The sequence below is a fragment of the Carassius carassius genome, chromosome 18, assembly GCF_963082965.1.
Source record: "Carassius carassius chromosome 18, fCarCar2.1, whole genome shotgun sequence".
Taxonomy (NCBI): Eukaryota; Metazoa; Chordata; class Actinopteri; order Cypriniformes; family Cyprinidae; genus Carassius; species Carassius carassius.
Window position 1 is genome coordinate 13,964,287 of NC_081772.1, and position 20,976 is coordinate 13,985,262.

The window sequence follows — 20,976 nt, forward strand, 5'->3', positions numbered from 1 at the left end:
ATCAATGACAGTAAATCAGTAACAGCCCCTTAGATCCTTATAGAGGTCTGTGAAAAGTTATCTTGAGACATTATTAGGTATAGCTTAAAATATAAATACTAAGCTGATTCTCTCTATGGTCTTTTCTGGATAAGCTATTGCTTAGATTAGTTTACCCAGCTTGATTAGCTGAAAAGTGCCTAAAATCAGCTAAAAGACCAGACAGAGACCAACTACAAATCATCTGAAATGCACTGTTTTTCCTGTGGGAGGCAGTAATGGGAAAAAAGGGTAAAACATCACCATTTGGCTAATTTTGCGTTTGCTTGCTGGCACAGAGCCAAAGACAGACGCTTTTTTTATTTTAATTTAATTTAATTTTTTTTTACAGTGCCTCACATCTAAACCAATCACACACGATTCTGTTGAGCTTATGAATGCAGTAACCAATCAGAGTTGATCAGATGAGTCATCGCTGAAAAACCGAGTTTTGGTCACTGCTAGCTTAACTGACTGAATTCTGATCTCTAGCGAATTAATTCTCTCATCAGAAACCAAAAAGTGCTGATGTGTGTACGAATGTAAGTCAGATATTAGAGTATAAGCAGAGCATAAACAGCTTCAGGGATTATAATGAGAGATTCTTTGCTCTCGGTACAATGTAAGTGTTATAATTGGTAGCTCACAAATGTTTTTATTAAATTCACATTAAATACAAAGTCAGTCGTATTGAAAATATTTAAAAATGAATTTTAACAGCCACTGTTTTGTGTTTTCTGTGGACAATGTTTCTCTGCAGGCCTCTAGAGGACAGTAGTGTCCACGAAGCAATATCGACAGCATGAAGTAGGCTAATAATTCCTCAAAAGACTACAATAAAAAACATGCCAATGTTTGTGATTGCAAGTATTCCGATGATATGCGAGTAATTTAAAGTACACCAAGTCTATTAAATCATTTTATATTTTCACTATACTTTGTGAATTGGTCATCTATCGTTCGCAAATAAAGTTTATTGAAATTCTCTAAATCTCTTCTTCTAGTCTTTCCTGTTTGCAAAGATGGAGGCAGAGGGGATTTTGGCCCCGGTGTCACTCTCTGCTAAGTTTGAGGGGTAACTTATGTCTTTATGCTCATAGATATGCTTTGATGCTTCACCGTTGATGTGTTTGATATGTAATTAGGGGACTGCGAGAAATGTATCGTATGTACGTGTGTCTCTCATTTAGAATGAATTGACTAAATGCAGCACACAACTGTCAGTCTGACAGACAGAATCTCTGTCAATGTCTGTGTTTCAAAACAACTGTCTACCCAAACAGCATTTTTGGCCAACATTGGTGGTTCAAAGTCATGCATAGTCACATTAATTTCAATGTCACTGCTGGTGTTGGATGTGGATGTAGTGACAGTGACTTAAACAACCACTGCTTATTATCATCTAGTAATGGTCTTTATTTATGTATTAATTTTTAGATGTATTTCTGCCTTATTCCTCAAATTACTAGAGCTAGTGAAACCTAATGTTGTCTCAGCAGGTTTTCTATAATACATGTAGCTATATTTTCTGAATCATAGACTGATTTTAAATAATAATTTCACATAAAATGTTTAATTATTTTCCATTTCTAGGTCCTTTGCTAGGTCTGACTGTGAGAGACAGACTACCAACCATACTCACAAAAGTGGTACATTACACTGCAATAAAGACAATTTCTTCAAAGAATATGTAGAGGTATATTTTATTAAATTAAAACAGGCCTGCCTGTACTTGTTTTCCCAGATTTAACTTCTATATAATGTGTTTTCTCAGGAGGGGGTCCAGGCAGAGAAGAAGGCTATCTCCTTCCTGTCCAAGCTGAGGAATGAGCTGCAGACAGACAAACCTGTTCTGGCTCTGACTGATAATGCTGAGGACACATGCGAAGACAGCAGGACCTGATGGAGGACGGGAGGCCTGTCAGCTGGTTCAAGTTGCCATGGCTCTATGTGGAGTGTTACATGTACCGGAGGATCCAGGAGGCTCTTTATATGAAGTAAGGAAAATCAGCTTGCTCCGCACATTATGAGCAGTCAAAAATTCACTAAGATATTATACTCAAGTGAAATTACTACTGTGGTTATTGTCACAAATTACTCAAAAGTTAGAGTATCCTAAAATTGAATTGAACTTTAGCATTTAATAGTAAAAAAGTAAACTTTTCTCCAATATAATTAATTAATGATATAATCATCAAAAAGTCATCTTAGTACAAAAAGTCTTATCAAATCTAATACTGTAAATTAAATTAGAATTATATAACAAAACTATAAATTATTTTATTATGAAGAGAGATGTAATGTTTTAAGTGGTTAGTAAGATGTCTCTTCACATGACCATATGGTAATTAGATTTACAAATAAAATGGTTATATATGGATATATATTATAAAAGTGCAGGTTTATATAAGGAAGACCTGAAATATGTACTTGTCTAAATGAATTTAAAGGAATGACTTGCCCTTACTAAACTTCAATAGTGTAGTAATTACTGAAAGAGTTTGCATAATTTTTAGAGCTATTGTAAATTAAAGGCACTGATAGTCATTTAAAGTGCGATCTTAAATCTTGTTTTAGTGTTTTTGTAATTAATAATTACATTCATAATTACTCTCGCATGTTGCATTGGTATATTTTGAATTGTTTAACCAACTTGCTTCATTATGTTTCCACAGCCCACCAATAGATAAGTTTGATGGACTTAAGGAGGGAAAGACGCAAAGCTTTTTTGAATCTCAACGGGCGATTAAATCCCTCTGTACATACCTTCAGGAGGTTGTCACAAACATGGAGAATATGACTGAGATTCAGCTGCGAGACAGCTTTCTCAAGTTACTCTAGGTCAGTGTTTTCCATGATTTTAGCTGCAGCATATGATGATCCCTGCAATTAATAGCAATTTTATGGGACATTATGTCATCAGAACACAATACCAAAAACAAGGAAAACCATCTGTTCTTGTTTGCGTGAAGATGGAAGATTCTAATTGAGTTCAGTTAGAAATAACCATAAACTTAAAGAGTCACATCTTTAATTTAGAACCGAGAATCTTGTTACTCAAATTAAATCCAGTTTGGTGTGCTAAGTAACATGCCTAGGGGTGGCTATTGTTTTCAGCATGCACTTTTGTACTTAATTGAAATTGTGCTGTTGGTGATACAATAATGTCACATAATCTTGTTTACGGTGTATTTTGAAGGTCTCTCTGTGGGGAAACAGGTGTGATCTGTCCATCTCTGCCGGTCAGGCCAACTCCCAAAAGTCCAGTCCCATCGATTCTCCTAGTGGATAACTCCCAACATGTTTTGGTCAGTGCTGGTTGCTGCTCAAGGATCCAGATCCTCAGGGATAAAGAATGCAAGAGTGGACATTGTTTTAGACAATGCTGGTTTTGAGCCTGTTACCTATCTAGTCTTTGCTAGCTTTCTTGTTTCTGCCGGACTAGCCAAGCAAATCCAATTTCCTGGCAAGTCGATCCTGTGGTTCGTCTCAGATGTGACCAAACAAGACTTTGAGTGGACCATCATGCAGACCGTGGCATCCAATCAAAAGTGGATGTCAGCCAGCGGCATCCAGTGGAAGCATTTCATGAAGGAAGGTACATGGTCCTACCATGACCACTCTTTTTGGACCTTGCCCCATGAGTTCTGTGACATGGCGGTGGATGCAGCTGATCTCTACAGCATGCTCCAGCACTCTGATCTGATCATCTTCAAAGGAGACCTTAACTACAGGAAGCTTACTGGAGATAGGAAATGGGAGCACACGGTTCCGTTTGATCAAGCGTTGAGGGGGTTCCAGCCTGCCCCTCTCTGCAGTCTCAGGACACTGAAGGTCGATGTTCAGGTGGGCTTACAGCTAGGCCAGGCTGAGAAGCTCAGCTCTCAGGAACCAGACTGGATGACTAACGGCAAATATGCTGTGGTTCAGTTTTGCGGTCAACACAGAACAGTAGGGTCGTTTTTAAAGAAAAGAGTCCTCACTGAAGAGGAAATTGCAGGAAGCAAGAGATGAAGGACTGAAATGCACTAAGGATACTGTTTCAGTTACCACATGCCAAACAACTGTGTTTTTATCTTTGCTTGAATTTTAGCTTGAAACAGTTGTTTCGTTAGGAAGCAAATCATTTTAATGAATCCTACCGATTCAGCGTGTCAAACACTAAATTTACATTTTCACCTAATTAATGTACTTGTAAATAGAATAATGCCATTTTGAAACCTGACAATCTTTTCATCATGGTTTACACAGTCTATGATTTTTTGTTTGCACTATTGATGTATGATGAGATTGGTTACTGAAAAAATACTGGCCATATATACACCATCTCAGAGAGTTTTTATTGTTTACATTTTGGATTTACTAGCAATTGCAAAGATAGTTTACAAGGTTTTCTGGTGTCTGTTTTGGATGAAAATTGCACCTTGATGATTTCTTTCAAGCTTATTTATGAGCATGCTGGAAACAGATGCTAGTCAGGATACCATCCGTATGTACTCACACTTGTGAAAATGCTAACTGTTTTTAAAAAACTGAATGCAACTGAATGAAGTTCAGAGAAAAAAACAAAAAAATTTTTTTTTAAATTAAACTTTAATAATGCTATTGTGTATAACAATTCATTTAAGAGATGCAATTAATTTCTCTTCACCTATTAATTTCTCTTCTCTGACCTATCCTTTGAGAGTGCAATTTCTATTTCTGTGTGTGTGTGGTCTGGTGGGGAGAAAGCAGAGAAAGAAGGCATTCTTGGACTATGGTTTCTGTTTTCTGAAAATCACATTAGCATCATCAAATATGGTTTAGTTAGAATTGCTACTGTTGTCTGTAGATAGAATAATACAATGTTAATGGTTTAGAAATCAGGGGTGCGTTTCCCAAAACCATAGTTGCTAACTAAGTTAGCAACTTTGTTGGTTGCAATGCAATTTCCCATTGCTAACCAACTAAGTTGCTAACAGGTTAGCAACCATGGTTTTGGGAAACGCACTCCAGTATAGTAGGCTATCCATATCAAGAAAGCAACATTTTCTGTACATGTAGATTACATATATAAAACAAGCCTGAATTATCTTAAAATCAATGACAGTAAATCAGTAACAGCCCCTTAGATCCTTATAGAGGTCTGTGAAAAGTTATCGTGAGACATTATTAGGTATAGCTTAAAATATAAATACTAAGCTGATTCTCTCTCTGGTCTTTTCTGGATAAGATATTGCTTAGATTAGTTTACCCAGCTTGATTAGCTGAGAAGTGCCCAAAATCCTCTAAAATCAGCTAAAAGACCAGACAGAGACCAACTACAAATCATCTGAGCCTTGCTTCAGTTCTACAGAGCAAAGAAAAGAGTCAAAAAATAAAACAACATGAAGATTTGATGTTGTAATCACGTGAATGCTATCTTATTTTGTTTCGGGGTTAGCGCGTTCATTCTGTTTTTCCTGAAAATCAAGGCCATGTTTTTGGTCTTTGAACTGTTCTAGTTCCCGTATAGCAAGAGCTAAGCTAGTAGACTTAAAGATTTCAGCTGGTCTCAAATAAATGATTAAAAGAATCAGACGTTGTTTATTTAGTGTTTTTCTAAGAAACCTGCAGGCAGCATTATTTTCAGCTATTTTTTTCTAAAAGAACATAGCTAATAATCAGCATGCTTTAATTTAAATAATAAACACCCATTGTTTTTGAAGACAGTGCTGCATATTTTAATTACAAAAAAATTATTGTAAAAAAAGATAAAATAATATTCACTTCTTGGGATTGTCCTAAATTCATAAAACGTTTCCCACCAAGGCTGCATTTATTTGATCAAAAATAGACTACAGTATTAGTGTAATATTGTGTGATATTACTGCAGTTTGAAATATTTTTTATTTTTTAATGTTTTGAACTGTAATTTATTGCTGTGTTTTAACTTCTTTCTAACCCCAAACCTTTGAACAGTATATTTCAGCACACAGAAAGTATTACCAATAAGATAAAATAATAATAATGTTCCTTATTAAAGAGAAATCAAATCTCAATTATCCAAACATCCAACACAGCATTTCATGAAGAGCACGGACACCTACACACTCTCCATTTCAGCTTTAAACAGTTGCCAGTACAGAGAAATGATTATGATCAAACATAACCTGTAAAATCCAGTAAATCAGTCGGTGACCTCCTATCTCTTGTTTACCTGGTTGCCATGACCTGGTCTGAAGAGTGACCGCCAGTATCAACCTGACTGTCTTTAATTTGTTTACCTCCTTTTTTTTTAGTCAGAGCCTCTGACAGTGAAAGTAAAAAGGACACAGAAGTCAGAGATACGTCAGTGAGGGGATGCATCCAGGCTACATGTGGGGCTAAACTTAGAAATCAGATGACCATATAAAGGATTAAACAACTGATTCTTTTCTTTTGAGTTTCCACAAGAAATAATATTCCTTGTGTCGCTAGTGGTCTCTGTTTCCTGTTTAAAAGAAAAGCACCTCACATCGTACAGTTGCTCATATTTTATCCTTCCTAAAATGTAATATTTAAAGCCACAAAAAGGTATTTTGTGGCCGTTTTAGATACTGAAGAAATAAAGAGAAAGAAAATGGAAAAGAAAAAGAAGGAAAGAGTATTTCACGAAAGAAAGAGAAGGAAAAATGAAAGCAGACTCACATATCTTAGAAAAACATCACACTTTGTCCTTTAAGCCCAAGGTGGACTGGAAGAGAGAGGACTGTATTTTTTTAGGAGGAGTAGGCAGAACAGGGTGGATGCAAAGCAGAACAGGGAGGAGAGAGTTTGAGAAAGACAGTGGGAGTTAAAAAAAAGACAGAAACGGTCTTTTGGTGGTTGCTTATGAACAGATAGTAGCCTACCTTAAGTCATGCTCTCTGCGTGTGTGTTTCCATGGTGATGTCTGGAGGGCAGACCAGCGGAGAGGCTGCTGGTGCCACGCAGCGACGCAGGACCAGCCCGAGCCCAGAGAGAGAAGACCTGGAGGGGCTTTGCTCACCACCAGCTGCCCACAAACTCTTACCCATGTACCCTAAGGAGGAGCACAGTGTGGGGGGCATCAGCTCCTCTGTCAACTATCTTGATGGATCCTATGAGTTACCAAACCCCACACAAACCTACGACACCTCGTCACCCGCTGAGCCTGCTTCGGGCGGATACTACCCAGCTCCCCCGGACCCCCATGTGCCCCCCGTAGAAGAACATCTGCAGTCGTTAGGCACTGGATCCAGCAGCCCTCTCATCTTTGCACCCTCCAGCCCTCAGATGTCCCCATACCTAAGCCATCCTGGTGGACACCCCTCGACCCACCAGGTGTCCTACTACCTGGACACCCCTTCTAGCACTCTCTACAGGTCAGTTCGGCTTTAAATACAAGCTCTGATTATGTTCATGTTTTGGATGGTTTTGTAGGTGAAGTATTCAAAGTTCTGAGAGAAAATAATAGTTACAAGTTTATAAATGTATACACCACTTCAAGAGGTTTATTGGATTTAAGAACTTTTATAAACATTGAAAATGAGTGTATATTTGTATGTGTGTATCTTAAATGTCAAGTTTCCATTTTCATGGCGAAATCAAGGTTAAACTAAAATAGGAAATAGGGAAAGAAACTATATAAGATGTTTAAGATTATAAAACAGACATGAAAATATTGCCAGGTCTCCAGTTAATCGGATGAGGTGGTTCTGGATTCATTGAGGCACAATTATTGGTTTAGCACTTAAATCCTGTTTGGATACCTGCTCACTGATATTAATTTTTATAAACAACACCTTACATACACAAAGCCTGGTGAAACATTTCTGCAGCATTATACACATTTTCTGAACATGTTTAATTGGCTCACAAACCATGACATTTGTAATACATTGAGTACCATTATCAGCCAACATTTGAACATTTAAATCTATATTTTTTAAGCCAATATGACATTTGACAATGTTTCAGCTTGGTAAAATGTACGGTAAAAAAAAAAAAACAATGTGTTTTAGAATACTGCATTGAGTTAACATCTTTTTTTTATGTGACTAATAGGTTGTGTCTATAGGTTTGTGGGTTGTGCATGACCAGCATTTAATGCTAGATGGCCTTTGGCATTTGTTTTCTTTTAGAACTGGAGAATACGTATTACCTCATATTATAATGGTTCCCACATTTCTACTCATATTGAGTGCTCTCTGACTAAATAGAGTTTATTTCATTTGTTGTTATTTTATGTTCTAGGTTTGTGCTGTTAATTATTAGTATTTCTTGACTTCTTGGAAAGAAGATGGTTAGGATTGTAAACACTGCAATACAACATGGGCACTGAATTACACCCGTCACAGAAAGAAATGTACATTTGAAGAGCCTCTGATCAGATTCTGTCTCTAGACCTTGAGGAAAGTACAGTTAGTGAAAACAGCAGTGCTACTGTCTGAACACACAGGGAGAACATTTTTCACTTCAAAATAACTGAGAGGAGATCTAGGGACAGTTAATAGATTAATAAAAATGATGGCACATGTTGAATAGACTTATTATTAAAGCCTATTGTATAAATTTGTTGTTTACTTCTGACATCATGAGAATATTAAATTCACTTTAAAATGTGTTAAGTCATCCACTGCTTTAGGCTGCTTGGGGACCCCAGTTGTCATGTTATGACATTGCACAGCAATAACTGCAGTCCATTATTGAGGTTACGCAATAAATCTGTTGGACATCAGAATTAAAGATAAAATACATATTTACAAACAATGGAACAAGAGGTCAGAAGGAAATGGGGATGGTTACACTTGTCCCCTGTTTGCAGTCACGTACATATTCTCCTTGGATATTACAAATTTGTATTCATTTTCAAGATATTTTATATACACAGTCTTTTGTATAATTTATATTTATTTATAGGGATGCACAATGTCATGGTACCATATTGGTTATTGGACGATATTAGTGATTTTTTTTCCCATATTGACCAGTGTTGGATATTTACTTGTGCATTTCCATTTTTCCTCTCTATTTAATGAATAATGTTGTGAGGCCTAAATTCACTTGTCACCTTTAAACCTACTGATTTGAGCTTTTATTGTTTATTTTTAGATGTGCTTAGATAAAATAGAATTGATTTTACAATCTAGCTAAGATGGAAATATTTATCCACTTAACGATATTGGCTAGAATTTGAATACTAGTGCAACTTTAATTATTTGTATCCATGAAGCGTGAGTACTAGTGAATCAGTACAACACAAAAGTCAGTTTCTCTGCAGTGGTGAGCTGCTGCTATCGACATCTCTCCTCTTTCTGTCTGTAGGTCCAGTGTGGTATCTTCTCAGCAGGCAGGTGTTGGTTTGTGTGAGGAGCTGTGCAGTGCCTCTGACAGACAGGAGTTGTACTCCGGATCAAGAGGCACAGGAGGATTTGATTCAGAGAAGGAGACGCGCTTCTGTGCAGTGTGCAGTGACTATGCCTCTGGCTATCATTATGGAGTCTGGTCCTGTGAGGGATGTAAAGCTTTCTTCAAGAGAAGCATTCAAGGTAACCAGTCTGTTACACACACAGTCTTGCTGTTCTGAATATCAGCATGTCTATGATGCTGTTGCAAGTGTCCACAAAAATAGTTTACAAGTTTAATATTGCTTAAACCGTTCAAAACAAATGTGAATATTAAGTAACTTACATTTATTGCAGTCATTTTGTCTGTTTTTGCTCCACCAATTAAAATATATCCAAATGAAGCGAAAGCAGAATCAGTCAGTCATGTCTCTGAAGAACTGGAGGTGGGATTTTGTTTTTGAAGGATTTTGTGTTTGTGAACAAATTGGTTTAGTGAATTATTAAATGCCTGCCTCATTAAAAAGAATGGCCATTGTAAGAAAGCATCCCCTAAAATATCCCACCAAGCCCCTGTCCCAAATGGCACACTTCTTGTGGACTTGCGCTCTTGCAGACTTACCATTCGTCATTTTAGCTTTCAGAAAGGTGCTCATGAGCGCCCCCTTTGAGGCCATTATATGTCCTTGATGCACACTTTTGCCAGCTCAGGCCTGCACTTTAGCTAGTGTTATACTTTCTGTCTGTGAGGATGCACAAGGGTAGTGTGTGCACATGCGGCACAGAATCAAGCCGGAAGAAGTAGGTCTTCTGGGTACTTCTCACCTACTGTTTTTGAATACCATGAATTCGGACATACTACCCGGCTGGCATACTGTTTTTAACATACTTTATTGTATGGAAGTATGTGATTTTGGACTCAGCGCACGTGTTTGCCTTTATAACGGGAAACGTGAAGCATTTTTGACTGGGGAATTACTATAGGGAACATGAGTCAAACTCATGGCGGGCCGCCACATCATTTCATGTGGCCTGCGAGAGCATATAATTGTCTTAAAATAAAAATATAAAATAAAAATAAATAAACTGTCTAAAATAAAAACGTGAAAGTACGTGTCAATACCACAACTTTCTGTTTTTATTTTATTTTATTTGGTTTTCTTTGGTGTGCATTATATATGATACGCAATGGTTAGGATTTGGGGTGTAAGGTTTTTCCGTTGATGACTGTGTGGAGGGCTCGAAGGAGTAAGTGCGGACCTCATCAAATATCGAGCACCACCAACAGAAATGGTCAAGCAGCACACACAGAAAAACAGGATATTCTCCATTCATTTAACCAATTTTAAAAAATCGATTACAGCTTTCAGACAACTTTCTTCTCCTTTTAATAGTTAATTTGAGTTAGTTTCTATGGAGTTATTTGACAAATGTTCAGAGTGCATATAGCCTATGCAAGAGCATATCACACGCGTGAGCATCTCACTCTCACTTAAAATGGATGCGCTCTCTATTGGTCAGACATTACATTTGCACGTAAATAATTTTAATTAGATTTTCATCGATTTTCATCATTTTCTAATAATAATTTTCAAGTCAAACCCTTATGCTTTCAAATACAATTTCAAATGTGCCACAGATAATCATACTTGCCTGTTTTCTACTTTCCTTCTTTTTAAAGCTGTTAGAAAGAGGTGAAAATGAAAGTCTCACATGTGCTAGATCTGATGAAAGGCTGCCTGATATGTACAATAAAGCACACATGTTTTTTGCAGTTCTGTATTGCATTGGAAGGGGGTCCAGATCTGGGTGGGTTTGGTAAAATGAGAGGGCAGGTAGATGTTTTGTATATATATGTATATATATATATATAGTTTGGTAATAGTTTCAGGAGTAGCCAGTGTTTTTAAAGGGCATGGTGGTGATCTGCTCTTTACAGTTTCCAGGTCTTTTGTACTGGCCACCAAAAATCAATTAGTAACCTGTGTTCACCAACATTATCTATTCTTTTTTTAATTTTCAAATGTTTTGGATTCTCTGTTGTAGAATTGCAGTCCTCATAATGATTATGTGCATGGTTTCATTCAGTGGTTTGGATGTCAGAATGTATGTGTGTGTGTCTGTGACATTTCTGGCGGAGACACAATCATCTAATTTAAAATTTCATTTGGAGCGCTGGAACAGCATGTACCTGCTCTCAGCGCTTAATCAGATCTAAGGCTGTTGATGCGCTGCGCTGCACTCTTTATTGCTTCTGACCGAATAGTATTTACATATCGCTAATACAAAGTTAAAAAAGGAAAACATCTCTGAAAGCTGATCTTCAGTAAGTATCTTACTGTTTAAGCAAGAATTTGAGGGTAAAGAATGATAAAAAAACAAGCCCTACTTTATTTCTCTGCCTCTAGGTCACAATGACTATGTTTGTCCAGCAACCAACCAGTGCACTATTGACAGAAACCGCAGGAAGAGCTGCCAAGCATGCAGACTACGCAAGTGTTATGAAGTAGGCATGGTGAAAGGAGGTACATAAAGATATTCCTAGCTTTGTCTCCCTTCCTCTCTTTATTTCTCACATACACAAATATGCACCATCTGTTATGCTCTAGAGAAGAGTTTCCCCTACTTTTATCTCGGCACAGGCAACATTCAGAATTTAAGAATGGTCTCTTGTTCACTTTATACGTGTAAATTTGAATGCAACTGGCCACAACAGTGAATGACATTTGTGTACTATTACTTATGAGGTATTATTTTATGTATGTTTTATTTCTTAAACCTTTTCTCTTTAACCTTGGTTAATACATTTACATTAGTTTAATTGTGTGTGTTTGTTAGAGGGTGAGAAATTAAATAAACATTTAATTTGTTTAATGTATTCAGTTATTTTTTAAATTGTACTTTTTACAATTAGTAATGTGTAAAATATTGAATAGAAATGTGTAAAGGTAGCATTTCAGTGTTAATTGTTCAGGGATAATTCACACTGGGAATTTGTAAATTATTAGATAAGAAAAATTTAATTGCTTATGGATAATTCACATGGAAAAATAATGCTGCTTCTTGTTACTTTAATTGAAATTAGATTAAAAGGTTTAAAAGGTTTTGCTTTTATTCTGAATGGTGCAAAATCAGGCTGTGACAAGCACAGTCATCTTTCTCTGCTATCTCAAATAGTTATTAATTAATAGTTATTAATAGGTATTCGTAAGGACCGCTGTGGGCGTGCTATCAGGCGTGAGAGGAGGAGGAGCGGTAATGAAGATCTCAAGAGCTACAGTGAGCAGTCAAGCCATAGCGGTTCGAGAACAGCTCCCCCGCAGGACAAGAGGAAGAAGAGCAGCGGCGGTGGGGTCAGTGCTTTATGCCTTCCTCCTGACCAGGTGCTGCTGTTGCTTCTGGAGGCAGAGCCGCCGGCCGTCTGCTCACGACAGAAACACAGCCGCCCATACACCGAAATCACCATGATGTCCCTGCTCACAAACATGGCTGACAAAGAACTTGTCCACATGATCGCCTGGGCTAAGAAAGTACCAGGTAAAATCCTTTTAAAGATCAAAGTACAAAATCAAGGGAGAGGGTTTTAAATCTGAAGGAATCATTTCAATTATAGGCAAGAAATATGCCGTAAAGTGGTGCAAGCATCACTTTTAGTAATAGTATTAGTAATGGCCTAATGGATGGAGAGTCGGACTTGTAACCCAAAGGTTGTGGGTTCGAGTCTCAGGTCTGGTGGGTATGGTAGGGTGGGGGGAGTGAATGTTAAGGCACCAAACGTCCAGTTGCTATAAACGACACAGCATTGACTAGCCACTGCTCCGGGTGTGTGTTCACGGTTTGTGTGTGTGTTCACTGCTGTGTGTGTGCACTTTGGATGTGTTAAATGCAGAGCAAGAATTCTGAGTATGGGTCCCCATACTTGGCCACACTTCACTTCATCATGCAGCTGTCATGCAAACACTGTAACTTTCCTCAGTGATGATGAGTGAAAAGTCCCATATATTCACACTGAAGGAGGGAAATGAACCTTAGCTAGGGACCAGAATATCATAGAGCCTAGCAACCACCCATCCATATTAAAATAGCAATAGCCACATAACAGCTGCCCAGAACACAGAATCATTGTGCAGATGTGCCACTTTCATTTTATTCAGAAAAAGGTAAAAAATCTTTTTTACCTTGTTATTGCTGTTGCTACACTACTGACACCTCCATTCAAAAATGTGGGCTCATTAAATGTAAAAAAAATAAATGATAAAATAAAAAATAAAAGAGGATGTACAAATATATTGAAATATTGAGAAATAACTAATGTTAAATACATTTTTATATATTTTATCATTTAATTTATTATTGAATTTTCGGTATTGACTGATCTCAAACTTGTCAACAGGGTTCCAGGATCTCTCTCTGCACGATCAGGTTCAGTTGTTGGAGAGCTCTTGGCTGGAGGTGTTGATGATCGGCCTCATATGGAGGTCTATTCATTCACCTGGAAAACTCATCTTTGCTCAGGATCTCATCCTGGATAGGTACCGGATATTCTGCACCTCCTTTTGTAGGGCACTGTACAATAAGTATTTACACTTTTTTGTATTCATTCATATTGGAACAACTAATTTAGTGAGGCTATAATAAAAGAAAATCCTAAAACCTGAATCCAATCTAATGACTCACTCTCGCTGTTACCATCTCGCTGTTATGTAGTCAGACATGAAAAAGTGTGCAACCACACTTTGAGAAGCTTTTAAAACATATTAAATTGTTTTGAATTCATTTAGCTTCAGTTGACGGTTAAGAATAATGGAAAAGCACTAACATGCCGTGACAGAAACCTGCGGGGACTCGAATGAAACTCAGGGCTTTATTTTAGTCTCAGGCAGTTTTGCTGTGCATGTGATCGTGGGCTTTTTGAGATGTCATATTGACCTGATACATAATCTCTACATGCGCTTATTTTTTGCTTCAATTTCATAAAGAACATTGATTTGTAATGTAGAATTTTTCTGCACGCAGAGGGGATTTAGCCCAGCAGAGGAGCATACCTCACGAAATGAAATTAAATGATTATGAAATGAAAACTAGATTATTAAAAAGGATGTTAACTATTTACCTGAGTGCCTAGTGCTCCTCTTCAGAAGATCATGTCACAAGTAGATTGTAATTAAAGAGAACCCGGTTGGGAACAGGTTCCTTAAAGGGCTTCTGAAGAACAGCGTCATCACTAAGGGAACATGAATCATGACCAGCATCCATAAAAAGTAAAGAGTCGTGAGACTGACAGTTTAATAAAGCATCCTGGAGGACGGAGGAGAAAGGGTGAGTAAAAAGGGGACTGTAAAGATAAGATGGTTGAATGAGAGAAAGGAAGAAGACTACTAAGAAAGGAAAAGAGCTAATGAAAGACATGATCTAAAGAGAGTCCATTAGATGTCCAGTGCTCTCATGCAAAGTAAACGGTGAACAGCATGTACATTATTCACGGAAGAAAAAAACAGCTATTTAAGGCACATATCACAATAAATGAGACAAACAATCTCCTGGCATGGGTAAAGAGCTGGTCTACGTCTTTACAGGAGTGAAGGGGAATGTGTCGAGGGGATGACTGAGATTTTCGACATGCTCTTGGCGACTGTGGCTCGCTTCCGTAGTCTCAAACTCAAGCTGGAGGAATTCATTTGTCTCAAAGCAATCATACTTCTCAATTCTGGTGAGTCTGCAAGTCATAGAGATTGAAGGAACTTGTTGATTTGAGTACTTTTGAAAAGAAGCAATTTGGAGCTTCAAGTGATCTTCCAGAGTCTCCTGTGCTCACCAAGGTGGCCTTTATTTGATCAAAAATACAGTGGCCTGGTTTTATAGATTTTCTTTTAGATTTTGGAAACTATAGATTTTTAGATTTTTGATAGATTTTATTTGTCATCTCTGTAGTTCATAGGAAATATTTAAATGGTTATTGCTTATCTTTTTCTGTTTGATCAGGTGCATTTTCATTCTGCTCCAGTTCAGTGGAGCCCCTGATGGACAGCTTCATGGTGCAGTGCATGCTGGACAACATCACTGATGCCCTCATTTCCTGCATCAGTAAATCAGGTGCCACCCTGCAACTACAGTCTCGCCGACAGGCCCAGCTCCTGCTGCTGCTCTCACACATCAGACACATGAGGTAAAGAACAGATACGTTTCTTACACAATACCATTTAAAAGTTTGGGGTCAAAAAGATAATCATTCTTTAAAGAAATTAATACTTTTATTTAAAAAGGATGCACTAAATTGATCAAAAGTGGCAGTCAAATCTTTTACATTGCTGTATTTAATTTTTCAAATAAATGCTTTCAACATTGATAATAAAAATCATTTCTTGAGCAGCAAATCAGTATATTAGAATGATTTCTGAAGGATCGTGTGAATACGAAGACTGAAAATTCAGCTTTTCCATTTCAGGAGAAAATGTCATTTTAAAATATATTTAAACAAAGAACAGTTCATTTAAAGTAAAATAACATTTCACAATATTATTGTAGCTGTTGTGCAATTTTTATAAAATAAATCCAGCCTTGCTAAGAGACTAATGTTTAACCCTTGTGGATTGTTCAAATTCACTACCCTTTCGGTATGTTCGGGATGAAAACATCCACTCAATTAAACTGCTGTAAAAATGTATCAGATTCATTTTTTTTTTTTTAATTTTGCATAAATATGTTAATCAACTTCAACTCTTTAATTGCCAAGCTCATAAATGATGTCACTGATTTGGGGGAAAAAATCACACAAAATGACTTATTTTCAATATAAAAGTAATTGTGGCTGGATTTTTTTTTTACTTTTTATAACAGTCTTGGGCATGTCAAAGATTATTAGCAACATTGGCTTTGATGCATTTTTAGTTTTTGTGCTGGCAACATGTATATTACCCTGACTGTCTTCAGAGCACAAGTATGCTACAGAGCCATATGCTTTTTCAGAAGCATCACAAAACACATGAACACTGCGGCTCTTGGCAGGATACTGAAGGCTGGAACTGTAGCATCTTGGCAGGTGGATCTGAGACAATTGTGGGAGCTCGCTCTCCCACTGATGCCAAATGTCTAGTAAGCCTGATGGTAAATTAGGATCATCCCATCCTCGTTTCTTATCCCACAACAATTGCACAACAATTTTGGCTCTGGTGGTATATGGAATGAGATATCCAAGGGGGTCGTAAAGCTTTGCTAAAGTGCGATAGATGCTCCGCATGGTAATTTCACCTTCATCTCTCTGGTAAGGTTTGTATACCAATGTGTCTGATCTACATTGCCATATCAGTCCAAGAGCATTCTCCTGAGGGTTGGTCATTTCTTGACTTAGCCAAATCTCCCCACTCTTCGACTTTAACTCAGCAGGAAGGTGGTGAATAACTTTAGGGATGTTACTGGCCCATTGCCCCAATTCGAATCCACCATCCATAAGATGGCACTGCAATCGGTTTACCAGTTCTAAAGCTTGAGCTTCAGTAGAGACACTCTTGAGACAATTGTCAACATAGAAGCTACGCTCCACCGTTTGACGTACTTCATCAGTACCTTCGAGATCCACCTTGGCATGGTCCTTCGAGCCGGATGCTATAACCACCTTAGTAATAAAACAATATTCTTTGAATCAAAAGATACAAAAATGTTGACATAAGGCAGTGAAAAGGTGTTATTGAGAATACTCAGTCCCAACAAGTCCCAGGTTTCCAGAGAATGTCCACGTAATGAAAGGAAGGCACAGATATCTTCAGACGTCGATCCTCAGACGTGATGTCATCACATTGGAACTCGAACAGACGGTATGTTAGTAGGGATCTTTGTTTGATACTGATAGGGTTAATATGATCTGGTGATAACAGTGAGGCCTGTAGCTTCGTGTGTTACGATATTCAGTGTGTGTGTTGGGTTTGTGTGATTACAGTTTGCTGGACAAACGTGGATAAACGCGTGGTTCTATAATGAAACAAATAAACTCAATTAGTCTCTGTTACAATTCGTACAACAAAGTGCTGTGTCATTATCACTTCACATGATTGAACGTGAGAGACATCGCAAACCTATGATAAGGGCATAATATAACAGCTGTTCTTTTATAACTGAAGAAATAGCTTATTGATGCATCTAACAGCATATCAAACGATGATTATTGGACTGAATATGATATAAACACTTACGGTCTGCAATGACGCGCGCACTAATATTCACCATATAATTCCAGCAACTTCTGAAGCGATCACACAACATCGGCCGCCCATCACATTTGAAACGCCTAACTGCTCACCAGCTGAGTGCTATATATCAATCTATAGCTTGATGGCTTTAATCAAACTTGCCGCATGCATTTACAATACTAACACGGACCGCATTTCTTCCTTACTTTTCTCCATTGCCGTATATCTGATCTCACGCTATTTTCTCCAAACTCGCGAGACTTCCGATTAAACTTCGCCCACTCAACAGGCGCAACACTTGAACAGAATACTGAACAACTATAATATAAAAATAAATGTAACTTGACCTTTTGCACAATTAGATTTACATTTTTTTCTCCCTAATTTGTTGTTTGTGGCTGTTTTTGCCCCATTGACTTCCATTATAACAACATTTTTTGATTGCAAAGCCATGACACCATATAATCATTTATTCTTGATTGTTTGTGGTTTTCCCTTTTGGGAAGAGGTAAAATTTGTTATTTTTACAGTTGATCACTAGGTGGGACCATTAACCCTTTAGATAGGCCTGTGCAAAAAAAGGCTTAGTTTCTGGCTTGCTTCTGGCTTTTTTGCACAGGCCTATCTAAAGGGGTTAATGGTCCCACCTAGCGATCAACTGTAAAAAAAATAACAAATGTTACCTCTTCCCAACAGGGAAAACCACCAACAATCAAGAATCTCACACACACACAAACATTATAATTTGCTGTTATACTCCATATAACTCCATATACAAGCCAGAAACTAAGCCTTTTTTTGCACAGGCCTATCTAAAGGGTTAATGGTCCCACCTAGTGATCAACTGTAAAAATTGTTTTTTTTTTACCTCTTCCCAAAAGGGAAAACCACAAACAATCAAGAATGCATGATTATATGGTGTCATGGCTCTGCAATCAAAAAATGTCGTTATAATGGAAGTCAATGGGGCAAAAACAGCCAGAAAACAACAAATTAGGGAGAAAAAATTAAAATCTAATGCTGCACAAAAACTAACAATGCATCAAAGCCAATCTTGTTATTAATCTTTGACATGCCCAAGACTGTGATAAAAGGTAAAAAAAATATCCAGTCCACAATCACTTTTTATATAGAAAATATGTAATTTTGTGTGTTTTTTTCCCCAAATCAGTGACATCATTTATGAACTTGGTAATTAAAGAGTTACATTTTGGATTTTTTTTTTTAACATTTGGTAGTTTTGATCTGGACTGAGGTTGATTAATAGATTTATGCAAAAAAAATTGAAAAAAATATTTATCTGATACATTTTTACAGCAGTTTAATTTAGTGGATGTTTTCATCCACGAACATACCGAAAGGGTAGTGAATTTGCCCACAGTGTACCGTTGAGTTTTTGAAAAATTTAAAAGCATTTTCCCAAAATATGGGTCAAAATAAGATTTGTCACCAAAAATCATTCCATTAGCTCAAACACAGAGAAAGTTGTGGCCAAAATAAGACTCAACTTTACCCCCGAGTGGACGAAAACGTCCCCAACAACGCATAAGGGTTAAAAAAAAAATCCTACTCGGCCCAAATATTTCAAAAGCAGTGTAACACAGCTCACAAGTTTTTTATACAAAAAAAGAGGGTTTGAAAAGGAGCTTTACCCATTTGATGGGACCTTCTTACATTTATTAGCAATCATTAAATGATTTTTGTTGCTGAATTATTACTGCTTACAGTCATGCACGTTACATCTGCATTCTTTTTTTTGTTTTTTGAAAGCAACAAAGGAATGGAGCACTTATACCGAATGAAATGTAAGAATCGAGTCCCACTGTATGACCTTTTGTTAGAGATGCTGGACGCCCAGCAATTCCATTCTTCAAGAAAAGTGCAGCGACCGTGGGCACAGAGTGAGAAAGACTCTACATCTACACCCACAGCCAGCAGCAGCAGCCCCTCCAGAGGTCCTGGAGCCATGCAGCCCAACACAGCCAGAGTCCAGACCCCTGATCTGTGTCCAGTCCAACAACTGAAGAATGTGAAGACTGTGAACCAGTCAGTGCTGTCTAATAGATTTTTAGGTGGAACTGAAGTCTCTCTTTGTGCCTTATCAGAGAATACTTTTGATTCTAGAAGACCCATCTGGAAATGAACACATTTTAAAACGTAAAAACATATTTGAGGAAATGGAGAGGTTAAGTCATCAAATAAAACAGTATACATCTATGGTCACTTGATTCATTAGTTTTGAAAGACATTTTTGAAAAAGGGTCAAACTTGTGAAAAAGCGCTCTTAGGGCTTAGCTGCTAATTCTTCTTCTTTTTAAATACCCAATGGAGTGACAACTTTGACATCACAAAACTTACTTAAGCTAAAACAAACAAACAAACAAAAGACAATCAAGAGCAGGTGGCTTGTGAAGTACATCATAAACTAGCAGGTAAATGGTTTAATTGCTTAAACTTTAGTTACCAAGGATTATTCAGATATTGTATTAACAACAGCTGAGGTTACATTGACATTCCACTGTCAGTCAGAGGTAAGTGGAATGTTACCTTAACTGTAGAATGAAGAACTTCATATTGTAGCATAGGTGTTAAAAATTTTTTTCATGTTACTATTACTATATGCATAATGGCAACAGTAATAGTTAGATATAATTAAGAGCAGCGCTTAATATGAAGTAACGTACACTATATTATAAAGTAACTGAAAACAGGAGAAATGTTACCCTTGGAACAAAGAAAAAGAAAGAAATAATATGTGACAAAAGTACAGAATGTCATATTTTATTATTAGGTCTTTTGACACATACATGTTTTACCAAATAAAAAGGACAGCACTTTTAGAATTCATCCCACTATTTGATGTGAGCTTAAGTATTGGGACAGTTGAATTCAAGGCAGATGTAAAAGATTAAAAGCTAATATTTAGTTGCAGATCCCTTGCATGCAATCAGAGCATTGAGTCTGCAACCCATAGACATCACCAGACTCTTTGTCTTATGCTTTGAAATGCTTTTCCCCAGCCTTTAATGCAGCCAAATCCAACTGTTGCTTGTTTTGGGGAGTTTCTGTCTTTAGTCTCTTCTTCAACTGGTGAAATTAATGTTCAATCGGATTTAAATCTGGAGATTGATTTGGGCAATCTAAGACTTTACATTTCTTTGCCCTAATAAATTCCTTGACTGAACTGGGAGGGTGTTTTGGGTCATTGTCCTGATTCAATATGAAGTGTTTTCTAATAAGTTTGGTGGTATTTTTTTTGAATACTGGTAGCCAAGATGATTTCGTACCCTTCCAAATTAATTCTGCGACTGCCATCATACATGAAGTCATCATTAAAATGAAGAGGTCCTGTTCTAGAGACGGCCATGCGTGCCCATGCCCATGCCATGACCCCACCTCCACCAAGCTTTACAGATGAGGTTGTATGCTTAGGATCATTAGCAGTTCCCTTTTTTCTCCACACTTTTGCT

The 20,976-nt window shown here is 37.3% G+C and overlaps 1 protein-coding gene and 1 pseudogene across 3 annotated transcripts; both read left to right on the forward strand.

Annotated features, from left to right (window-relative positions):
- Positions 1–1,344: 1,344 nt before the first annotated feature.
- LOC132091884 (damage-control phosphatase ARMT1-like) lies at positions 1,345–4,098 on the forward strand (annotated as a pseudogene).
- Positions 4,099–6,803: 2,705 nt separating this feature from the next.
- LOC132092468 (estrogen receptor-like) lies at positions 6,804–19,662 on the forward strand. 3 transcript variants are annotated; one of them, XM_059498710.1, is made up of 8 exons: positions 6,804–7,361; positions 9,304–9,527; positions 11,732–11,848; positions 12,525–12,860; positions 13,717–13,855; positions 14,900–15,033; positions 15,306–15,489; positions 19,277–19,662. In XM_059498710.1, exons 1-8 carry the CDS (start codon positions 6,901–6,903, stop codon positions 19,647–19,649), a joined length of 1,968 nt encoding a protein of 655 aa, XP_059354693.1. In that variant the 5' UTR covers positions 6,804–6,900; the 3' UTR covers positions 19,650–19,662. The 3 variants fall into 3 exon arrangements, with proteins under 3 accessions (XP_059354693.1, XP_059354694.1, XP_059354695.1); XM_059498711.1 differs by having other exon boundaries at positions 19,438–19,659; XM_059498712.1 differs by having other exon boundaries at positions 19,348–19,548.
- The last annotated feature ends 1,314 nt before the right edge of the window (positions 19,663–20,976 follow it).